General features: G+C 42.2%; 2 protein-coding genes across 6 annotated transcripts; one reads left to right on the forward strand and one right to left on the reverse strand.

Annotated features, from left to right (window-relative positions):
* Window positions 1-663: 663 nt before the first annotated feature.
* LOC126980353 (RING finger protein 145-like) lies at window positions 664-5,604 on the reverse strand. 5 transcript variants are annotated; one of them, XM_050830132.1, is made up of 8 exons: window positions 5,215-5,604; window positions 4,570-4,698; window positions 3,917-4,136; window positions 2,977-3,166; window positions 2,541-2,651; window positions 2,103-2,313; window positions 1,364-1,635; window positions 664-950 (listed from the first exon to the last, which is right to left on the reverse strand). In XM_050830132.1, the coding sequence occupies exons 2-8, from the start codon at window positions 4,649-4,651 to the stop codon at window positions 801-803; spliced, it is 1,236 nt and encodes a 411-aa protein (XP_050686089.1). In that variant the 5' UTR covers window positions 4,652-4,698; window positions 5,215-5,604; the 3' UTR covers window positions 664-800. The 5 variants fall into 5 exon arrangements, with proteins under 5 accessions (XP_050686089.1, XP_050686087.1, XP_050686092.1 ...); XM_050830130.1 differs by having other exon boundaries at window positions 5,086-5,604; XM_050830135.1 differs by lacking the exons at window positions 4,570-4,698; window positions 5,215-5,604 and adding an exon at window positions 3,389-3,617 and having other exon boundaries at window positions 3,917-4,081.
* Window positions 5,605-5,755: 151 nt separating this feature from the next.
* Window positions 5,756-11,207, forward strand: LOC126980356 (LDLR chaperone boca-like). The gene is made up of 4 exons (XM_050830142.1): window positions 5,756-6,035; window positions 8,276-8,511; window positions 10,442-10,586; window positions 10,917-11,207. Exons 1-4 carry the CDS (start codon window positions 5,874-5,876, stop codon window positions 10,998-11,000), a joined length of 627 nt encoding a protein of 208 aa, XP_050686099.1. The 5' UTR covers window positions 5,756-5,873; the 3' UTR covers window positions 11,001-11,207.
* Window positions 11,208-11,361: the final 154 nt, after the last annotated feature.

Consider the following 11,361-nt stretch of genomic DNA (forward strand, 5'->3'; position numbering starts at 1 on the left):
CTCTTCTTCTGCGCCCCCCCTCCCTCCTCCCAGCACTTCAGGCACAATACTCTGGCTCAGTGTTAATAACGATAGGCAGGAACACAAGAATAGGTCGTCTCTGGCTGCCATGACGACTATTTCCTAAGGTCAAAGAGAAGGCTAACCAGGTTTTCATGGGTGGTTTTCCAATTCAAGCGGCAGAAGTTGTGTAAAACTATCACTATAGGGCCACAAAACAGTCCATGAAAATCCCACCAACTTCAACAATAGGTTTTTCAAACTTTTGAGTTTTTGGTCGATGTGCCAATGACGAAGTCTGTTGTAAGTTTGAGGACCACAAGCAATTTTTTTTGTCGCAGATCATGTAACAGAATGACGCCTGTTTAAAAATTGCATGTATAGTATACATGCATGACTTCACATGATATTTATATCTAGTCTCACATTTTCCTCAAAATTTCCCTGAAAGCAGACCGTTACTCCAGAATGAAACTGATATGAAATATTTTCCTTCCACAAAATATAAGTGAAGCAACATGTGATTACCTCCACTTTCTAAACCTATTGTCCTAAGTACTTGGTGGCTGAGCGTCTCTGTGCGAATTTATGAAGGATTTACAAAATTGTTTGGTACAATAACATACGCACAATAAAAAGTGATGATAAAGTAAGGAGCTCAGAACAGTGAAATCCATCGATAACTTTTATTATGACTATAAAAAGAAACCCACAACGAAGATACAATAAAAACACAAAAAGAATGTTTGGAGGAGAATATACAACTCTAGAATACAGAGCTTAATCAGGAGCGAAAACAGTCATATGTGTTGCTTACAGAGCGGGCAGAGGGAAGAGTGGGCGAGGCAGGAGGCGAGACAGGAGGCGTGGTAGAGGTGCAGGCAGGGCGTCACTCTGGCCTGCCGCAGCTCCTCCAGGCACACGGGGCAGGTGGGGCGGTCCTCCAGCTCCTGAGAGAGAGAGAGAGAGAGAGAGAGAGAGAGAGAGAGAGAGAGAGAGTTCAGTAATAAGTAATGAGTTTGTTTAGTAATAATTAGTAATGACACAACGAATACGATGATAACAATAACATCAACCAAAAAACAATTACTACTACTACTAGAACTACTACTACTACTACTACTACTACGACCACTACTTCTCTGCTACTACTTATTTTGCATATAAATAAAAATTATAATATTAATAATAATAATAATAATAATAATAATAATAATAATAATAATAATAATAATAATAATAATAATAATAATAATAATAATAATAATAATGCCAATATAGCAACAACATAAACAATAACAATAATACGAGAAAAAAAATTATGTCCAAAACCCCCTTTATCCCCTTCTCCTCATCTGTGGACCTTGGGCGTGGCCTTCCTGCAGGCGGTGAGGACGGCGGCATGCGGGGAGTCTCGGCCTGCCACCCTCTGCGCCACCACCAGACCCGGCACAAGCAGGTTAGTGTAGGCCGCCACCACCACCAGCCACGGACGGGACGGCGCCACCACCACCGCCACGCCCGCAGACATCACCAGAGGGAGCACGAGGGCCCCCAGAGGCACCCAGAAGTCTTCCTCCTCCTCCAGGGGTGGCAGACGGAGTGCTCGTATCCATGTTATGATTCGCTCCTCCCCTGGGGAATGGAGGGAGACTGTTTTAGAGGGGCTGTGGTTTGTGTTTATTTATGTCTCTTGGAGTGTGTGGTTGTGTCTTGTTAATCTTCCTTCAGGCAGTCAGTCAGTTTCTTCTGGTTTGTGTTTGTTAAATGTCTCCCGGGAAGTGTGGTTGTGTGTTAATCTTCGTTACTCAGGAAGGCGGTTTATTTTCTATCAACTGCTTTCTTGTGGAGTGTGTGTGTGTGTGTGTGTGTGTGTGTGTGTGTGTGTTTACTATGTCTCTTGGGATATAGTTGTATGTTTTGCTAATCCTCTATTAACTGGTGTCTCATTCATTTGCCAGTCAGTACATAAATCACCACTGGTAATCATCATGATCCCGTAAAACAAGGGTGAACATGTATGTACTCTTATCTTGCCTCCCTGACGTGTTTGTGTTACCGGGTCACCAAGGTTTTGCTGTGCCTCAAGGTATGATGCTGACCTGTCCACTTGTGTTGTGTGAGAATAAAGTAAGTGAAGGTGATGGAGATGAAGGTCAGGTCAGGCTCGACGTGGGAGAACTGAAGTGTGAACATGACCAGCACGAAGGACATGGCCACGCCCTTGCCCAGCCTCGTTGCAATGTACCACACGGCCAGGCGCGCCAGGTCATGTGATTGGCCCACTTGCACTCTCATGGCCCAGTGGCGTCCCTGTAAGGTCGGGTAAGGCCTCAGGTGGAAAGTCAAGGATTAATTATTACGATTTTTTATCTTACATTTATCTCATTGTTTCGTTTGTCACACTTTGTACTAAAATTAATCCTTTAGCAAATCTATTATTTTTCCTTTCTGTTCATTATCCGTCCTTTCCCTGCTGCTTCTTTTTATGTAATTTCCTTGTATTCTACGCCCTGACGAAACCCCGATGTCGTGCTTACGAAGAGAGCTCTGTGGATGTAGACGAGGACGGTGTAGAAGAGGAGGAAGTAGAGGGACGTGAGGTGTGCCCAGGGCGTCACCAGCTCCTGCACCATTAGGAAAAACACCACCTGAAGACCACGCCGGAGAAAAGAAGAAGAAAAAAATGTTAACAGATAAATAAAACCATGTTTAAGATTATGGGTAAAAAAAAAAGATAAACTTCCAATAATTACTTCCTGATATACTAATCTTGTGATCTATTCGAGAAACATGAGGAAAGTGTAACACAAAACACATATATAGATAGATAGACAGATTCATTAAACATACAAAAGCGACAAATTGATAGACAGATAAATAGATGCAAAGGCAGATAGTTTGATACATTCTCTCTCTCTCTCTCTCTCTCTCTCTCTCTCTCTCTCTCTCTCTCTCTCTCTCTCTCTCTCTTACCTGATTGGCTGTGATCCGGGCTCCGTAAAGGCTCATGTACGTTTCATGTATGGCAAGAGTCACTGCCACGGACAAAGCCACGGGCAGCACCACACAAGCCCGTACCACCCCCACCAGGAGGAACCTCACGCCCACCACGACGCCCCGCACCGCCCCCGCCGCCCACCGCCCCAGGGAAGTCGCCCACCCCCTGGAGAGGATAAAGAAAATGTGAGTATGCTAGTGGTAGTGGTGGCGATGGCGGTGGTGGTGGTGGTGGTGTGACGTTGATTTGGCTTATCATCTTTGTTAGCTTGATAATTATTCATCATCACGCCGTCAAAATATGAGCTACTGTTTACTCTCTCTCTCTCTCTCTCTCTCTCTCTCTCTCTCTCTCTCTCTCTCTCTCTCTCTCTCTCTCTCTCATTACCGCGTCAGGAGTACCGCTGCAATGGTCCTGGGCAGCCATAGTGGCGAGGCTTGAGGCAGCTGGGGGCCCAGGGCGCGAGGCAGCACCACTAACAGGTAGCAGAGGGCAGCAAGGAACAGCAGGGAAGGGCAGGGACGCGCCAGGTACAACACGAAGGGCATGCCAAGGAGAAGCAGGAGGTAAGGAGCCCCAGGAACAGCCACCTCCTGCGCACGCACTTTGTTGCTACCTGCAGGAAGGACTGCACAGCCCACGGAAACGTCTGCCACCAGTACCCGACACCACCACCATTACTAATACTGTTATTGTCATTCACCACCACCATCATTAACTGTCAACCTTCACCACACTTAATATTATTCATCACCACCACCACCTCAGTTCATACCTACAAGCACGACATTCCTCACATCATTTGCGTCATTCCAATCGTCCATATCTGAATCCAGGCATTAACTATATGAAAACCAAGATACCAAGACTTGATCTAGACCAACAGTGCGATGGAGCGATCTTTTACTTACTTACCTGAAGTGCGCGTAGCCATTGGTGGATGCTGTACTGGGCAGAGCGAAGAACACAGCCAACAGTGACCGAACGACCCGCAGCAGGAGCTTAGCGAAGGAAAAGTAGCCTGTGAGTGCAGGGACGATGACGCCGCTGTAGAAGACGATGCCCACCACCACCGGCGTGAGTCCCCACTCCCGCACCAGCAGCGGCGCCAGCAGGATCAGGGAAAGAAGACAGCCTATGAGAAAATGAGATAGGTATTATTTCAAAGCGCGTGTGCATTGTATATTTTTACGTTCATTATCACTTGTAAATGTATACAATGGTTCTTAATAAAGCAATTTGGTTTTACGAAAGGAAAACCATGCATAGCAAATGTTACTATACGTACGACAGAGTGGCAGAAATAATGAAAGAATTAGATGGATGGAAGACAGCATATACCTAGACTAGGAAAAAAAATGGCAGAGTATCACATGCAAGGTTAATATGAAAAATTGAATGCGGTGAAGGAATTCAGCTTCCTAGACAGATCGAGCATCGGATCAACTTAATATATTATCGAAAGATGTGTAAAAAAATCAGTTGTAAAGAAAACTTATAAAATAGATTAAAAATACCGGACACTACGAACTTGGCTAACTCCTGTCAAAATACAAAGGTAAGAACACCTGCTGTGCCGTGGCGGACTTCCTGGCGGAAGACAACGGCCCTCCAGCGACCAGGATTGCGGTAGGGCGAGGGAAGTGGCATCCCCCAGCAGGCACCCCCCGTCCCCGCCAGGCACACTCACTCCACCACTGGAAAGGAAGCTACGTGTTTACTTCTCTGCTTTTGATACTGTTAAATACTAAAAGTTATATGTATAAGAAAAAATTGCATCACCTCTGTATGCACTACCACGACCTTGGGCCAGGGACCGCCGCCAACATCTCAGGCCAAAGGTGTGTGGGAGGCATTTCGTACCGGTACTGGTGTCATAACTGTTGCCTTGATTTTGTTCAGCACACCAGAATCAAAATTATATACCGATTATAAGCATCACATTAATAACACCAATTATACAAGATGAACTTCATATCATTCGTTCATTCTTGACAAATGAGCCTACTTTTACAAGCAGGTAAAACAGAATAAGTATGGACCATGACTTCTATCTACCAGACTACCGTGGCGTAGGAGCTTACATAGTTAGGAGTAGGGGAGCCAGAGACGAGTGGATATTTTCATTCACACATTGCATGAGCTATAATTCGCTCATTTGCTGTACTTTTCCCAACATTTCCATTCTAATCAAGTAATTTGCCACCCATTACCCCAGTCTGTCACAGGTTCCAGAGGCAGGGCAGGAGCATGTCACGACACCACCACCACACAACACCGATGCTCCACCACCACTGCCACCACCACCTGGCACTGGCACCACAACACTGCTGCCAAATTTGCGATGTTACTAGCCTGCCTACGTAGAATAACTTGTAAACGAAAAAAAAAGAAAAAAAAAAGCGAGATGTGTTAGAAATACCGCATGTGTTCTGGAGATAAACAACATGGATCAATGACAATAAGTAATGACACTATAAATTATCATTCACTGCCTACACCTTGTTAGATAGGAGAACTAATCACTAAAGTCAGACACCCAAAAGGCTATTAAAAGGGCAATTAAGTGGCTATCATCACCACATCTCGGGAGGGAGTCACGTGATGCCAAACGTGTGCATACAACCCTTCCTCCCCTCAAGGTCACTCCGTACACGCGGCGCACACTGATTCGTCTGCATGTACCTCACCCTTTCTTGGGCCTTTTCTCCATTCAATAAATCAAATGGACTCTAATATGGTATCTGGACTGTTAAGCGAGTCTCTGGGCACACGTCAAGGGCGGGTTTGATGGGGAAATATTGTCCGGGGAAGGTGTTGAGGTGGGGGCGTGCGAGGGGCGGCGGCCAGCTGAGCGAGGTAAACAAACGTCATGGCAGGCCGGCGGGCGCTCCTCCATCTGCTCCTCCTCCTCTCCCTTGCCGCCTTATCTGCCCCAAAGAAGAGTGAAGGCGAGGAGAAGCCAGCCTGGGCCAAGAAGGACATTAGGGACTACAGCGATGCGGACCTGGAGCGGCTGTTGGAGCAGTGGGAGGTGGGTGGCCATGTGCTCCGTGTTGACAGGCGGGTCATCACTTAACTTCTTTTCCTCCTCCTCTCGTTTCTTTCTTTTTTTGCACGTTATTTTCCTTTCATGTATTCCGGAAACCAGAAACAGAAAAAACAATCGAGTTCACCAGCATGCGTACCTCCCAGATAGTTTTAAGGGGTCAGACACTCCTGAAGAAGATAGCGCCAGTTTTACGGTTCACTACAGCAAGTTTGTAAGCTCCCCAACCAGACTCAAAATACGACAAAAAATCCTTGAAGCTCAAGTGTCTGGCGTTGATATAAAGGGAGGAAATTTTTGAAACCGCACAGGAAGAGTCTATTAGTATCTGGTATTGAGTAGAAATAATGGATCATTGTGGAGGATATTTTTTGGTTTGGACGCTTACAATGACTGTGTGTTGGACTGTCGAACTGGCCAATATTCTAAAACACCTCGGCGCCCAGGCACACATACTTGACCTGGCTTTCGTAGGAGTTTTGGGGATTTCCAGGTGGTGGTAGTTGGACCCTTATTCTACACCATGATCCTAAATAACACTCATGAGAACTTGATTTATCTCCTTTTTGGCCTTTGGAGATAGTTGATGTGAGAGGTGGAAGGAAGCATCTGAGAATACCAACCCTGGCTCGTGTAAGTGTCTCTGGCTCAGGTAATACAATCACCAGGGTGTAATGATGCTACCCAAATTTACTGGGTAGCGATTCATAAGGAAAACGGTGAGCCCTGACTAAATATAAAGTTGGCAACTTTGATAAATTAACTTTGGGCCCCTCCCGCGGCCCCGCTGCACTCGACTTTCTACTCATGCTCATCCCTATACTGTCCAAACCCCTTATGCAAGAGTTAACCAGCATCTTCACTCTTTCATCCCTCACGCTGGTAAACTCTGGAACAATCTTCCTTCATCTGTATTTCCTCCTGCCTACGACTTGAACTCTTTCAAGAGGAGGGTATCAGGACACCTCTCCTCCTGTATTTGATCTTCCTTTCGGCCACCTCTTTTGCTTTACTTTAGGAGCAGCGAGTAGCGGGCTTTTTTTTTTATTATTGTTTTCTTTTTTTGTTGCCCTTGAGCTGCCTCCTTTGTTGTAAAAAAAAAATAAATAAATAAAATTGCAAGTGCACTGGATTGGGTGTTCAGACTAGAAACAAACACTGCAGCATAGATCACCCAGGTGTCTCCTCCATCTTCACCCACAGATCAGTATTCAAACTAATAGAATGCCACCTTAAAATAAATTATAGCAACTTATCACTGCTAAAATAGTAACTTATTGCTGCTGAGGAAAGTAACCTATCACTATGAAATAGTAAGCTACTACTGTTGAAAGTTATTTGTAGCCCAGTTGGCTCTAGCACTTTCATAGCAATTTTCTGGTGATGATTGTCTTCACCTGAAAAAGGTAGGCTAACTATCCATCAAAGGACCCAGCTCACGGTGACAAATGATGACTCGACTGCCTCATTCGCCTTTTGCACATCAACATTAATCTTAAGTAGTTTATCAAAACTAATAAGATTAATCTTACAATTGTAGACTAACCAACAGAGGGGGTCATCACCCCTCCTTTGACCCTAAAACAAAGTCACTGCAGTGAGTTTAGGTGAAGGAAATCTTTTATTGCAGAAACAAGAAATTTTACAACAAATAGGCTAGTTATAAAGAAAGATGAATAGCACATTAAGATCTATTAAATAAGTGTCAAAACACTGAAGTGCAATGGTCTTTTAATAAATAAATACCTGAAAACATCATAGGTATATTACCCAGACATTGATAGTCTATCTCTGAAATAGTCTGCTCAGGTCTACTGAATAAAATTACTATATTGTATTCATATGGCCATCCCCTGGTGGGAGCTCCTAGGTGCAGGCGTCGATGAAATGATGATGATGATGTATTCATATAATTAGCAAGTTGCAATTAAGTTCATCCTCAATTTTTCACAATATTCTAGCGACACCAAATAAAATATATACTATTAATTTTCATATTCGTCTTTTGATGTGACATTTATTTATTCTTTTATTTTTAAAAGCTAATGCAAGCCAAAGAGGGTTGAAAGGTCCCTGAATCTATGGATGTGGAAGGATTGAAGTGGAGTATTAATTACATTAATCAGCATTTTCATTTGTGAAGGAAATTTGACCCAGCCATAAAATTATCCATGAATATTTTTAATGTTTCAACTCTGCCTAATTATTCTACTCTTCATTTGTAGGAAGATGAGGAACCCCTGCCTGAGGATGAGTTACCAGAACACCTACGGCCTCAGCCACAGGTGCAATTTGATCCTTCCAACATTGGGGATCCTGAGCAGCTCCTCAAGATGAGCAAGAAGGGCCGCACGCTGATGATGTTTGTGCAGGTGAAGGATGAGCTTAGCCCCAGTGAGGCCGAGGAGGTCACTAAGTTATGGCAGAGCTCTCTTTATAACAACCACATCCAGGCTGAGAGGTAGAGTAATGCTTTTCCCCTTTAGTTCCTTGACAGTAATCTTGTGTAAGTTCAGAGGTAAGAATATATTGCTAGTTTGGTGGTATGATTAAGGTTGGAATTCGGTGTGCTGACCACAAATATTGATTTTTTTTTGTCCTCCTAACATCACTTTTCCAACTATATCAATATTTTTTATTGCAAGTGCATACATATGTGATGTACCTCTGGTATTACTCCTAACATCACTTTTCCAACTATATCAATATTTTTTTATTGCAAGTGCATACATATGTGATGTACCTCTGGTATTATTTTGATAGAGATAGCAGCAGTAGTTTCTATGAAAAAAAAATCTCAATTTATATTAAAAAATATGTGGAATAACTTCGAATATACTTGGAGTACAGTAATTTCCTTTTTTTTTACAGATTTTCCTAACCTTGAAGTACAATTCTATGTATTTTTGTAATTGTAGCTGAAAAGACTAATTTTTCATAACATTGCAAAGTACTGATTTTAATTTTTTGTAAAAAATTGCAATTAAAAATCTTCATACTTAATATTTATGGTAATTAAGGCTTGAAAATAGAGTACATCACAACATATTTATATATCTCTTATATAAATAACATATCAGGGTATCAGTGGTGCCCACCCAAGCTCATTGTTGCCATGAAATCATTCAGAAACCGCCAGGCTGGTAGTCACGGTCAGATGTTGTACATTTCCTCTTCTTCCCAGTATGTTTGGGTGGTGTTGTCTTTTTATCGTCTATTCTCTTCCTTGACACCACACTTTCTGAGGTTAAGGCAGGACCCTGAGGCGGTGTGCTGGGGGTGGGAGCATAGCGGCTGGGAGCCATGTGCGAGGTCTTTAAATAGCCAGCCACTTAAATACCCAGCGCTGTGCGAAAACATGATTGTACAGCTGCCACCATGGCCTATTGGCTGCGTCCAAACCCAAAGAAATTAATGACAAATATTTTAAAAATCGACGTTTTTCGACCGAATAGCCGAATTCCGTCCTTAACCCTTTCCATCCGTGACGCAGACATTGGCGTCACGGTATGGAAAGGGTCAGGAGAAAATGGAAGAGGATTAATCCTCTTCTAAACCTCTCAATCCTCCTTTAAATTCCTCTTATATTTCCTCTTAAGAGGTTTAGAAGAAGATTAAGAGAAAATGGAAGAGGATTAAGAGGTTTAGAAGAGGACTAACCCTTTCCATACGGTGATGTCGTCGGACGCCCATTGGCATCGCTGGAGTGAAGGGATTAAAATTTTAAAGGAGGAAAGGACAAAAAGACCACAACTCCTTGACCTTACATCTTCATATGTTTGCTAGTTGAATAGAGGAAACAAAAAGTGATAAAGTCTTTTTCTATACAGTCTAGTATTCAAATACAGACTTTTAGGTGTGACCTGAGTGTGCTATGCCACAAGGTTAGGTTAGGTGTGTTTCTATACATAATTTTTTACTAATGATATTTTGCATGAATATGAGTTTGGTATGACTGGATTTAGAGAAAAGTTATGTCAGCCCTATACTAACAATGCAGAAATACGATCTCTTTCTATAGTGAAATGCCATTTTGGGTGAGTCGGGGTTGAGGTGGGGCACTTTGCAGTTTTGTAAAGATGGTAACTTAAGAAGTTGCACAAAGGCCCAAAATTTCCTGCTTTAAAACAGTGTGCATGCAGTACATAGAATACTTCTAATGCTTCAGCATAGGAGAAGTTTATCATCTCTTTCCAGGTATACATAATACTCCTATGTTGAAATGGTGACAACAAAGATGGCATTAACAATTTATTTGGCATCAGCTACAATTATCAGTATGGCTAATATTAAATCATTCCTGTATATGCAGTGACTCATCTGTGAGTAATTTTCTTGCACTGCTGTTTGTATCGGTAATCCTTGTGTAAATGTAAATCGCCATTTTACAGATACATGGTGGATGAGAGGAGAGCAATATTTATGTTTAAGGATGGAGCACATGCTTGGGATGCCAAAGACTTCCTGGTGACACAGAAGGACCTGAAGGAGTGCTCAGTAGAGAACAAGGTTTACCATGGCCACTATACACCTGAGGTAAGGAGACTGAAAATAGTACAGCACAAAGTAAAACTGCAGGAAAGGCCTAAAGTAATTTTTAGGCAAGTGCATTCTCTTAATTTTAGGAGTATTTATTTAGAACAGTTGTAGAATGTGTTCTGTTTTCTTTATTGAAATGGTTTAAAGTTGGCAGTCATATTATATGAACTGATAGACCTACTGCACATGCCTCTAATGAAGATGCGCAAGTGAAGGTGTACTTTCAGGGATTGAGAAATGTTTTCTGTGTAGCTGACCTTAATTGAACATTGACTTGTTATGAGGAGTATTTCAGAGTTCTGTTTCACCTATATTATTACTTTCCAGGGCAAGAAGGAGAGAGAAGAGGCTTATGCAAAGAAACTTGCCAAGAAGAAAGCAGATAAGAAGAAAAAGAAGACTGAACTTTAATTGTTGCTTGGTGTAGAAATCATTTCTTCAAATTTGGTATTTTTTACCAATTCCAAATACTGTTGTGCCCTCTATTGAACTTGGTATTTGATTTTTTCACATACAGGTAATTTATCTATTTTATGACCAGACAAGTATTTCTGTATGTGTGCATTTGTGGCAGATTTGACAGTTTATATACCTTTCCTAATAAATCTTTTGTACAACTTTTAACTTTTATAAGACCCATTTGCTTTGAAAAGTAAGGATTGTTCACACCATTGGTTTAAATTGAAAAATCTAAAGTAATTTATTCATAATATTCAAAACCTGATACTCTTGCTATTTATTAGATGCATCAATTGGTTGACTGAATGTGTAG

Source organism: Eriocheir sinensis, chromosome 44 (assembly GCF_024679095.1).
Source record: "Eriocheir sinensis breed Jianghai 21 chromosome 44, ASM2467909v1, whole genome shotgun sequence".
NCBI lineage: Eukaryota > Metazoa > Arthropoda > Malacostraca > Decapoda > Varunidae > Eriocheir > Eriocheir sinensis.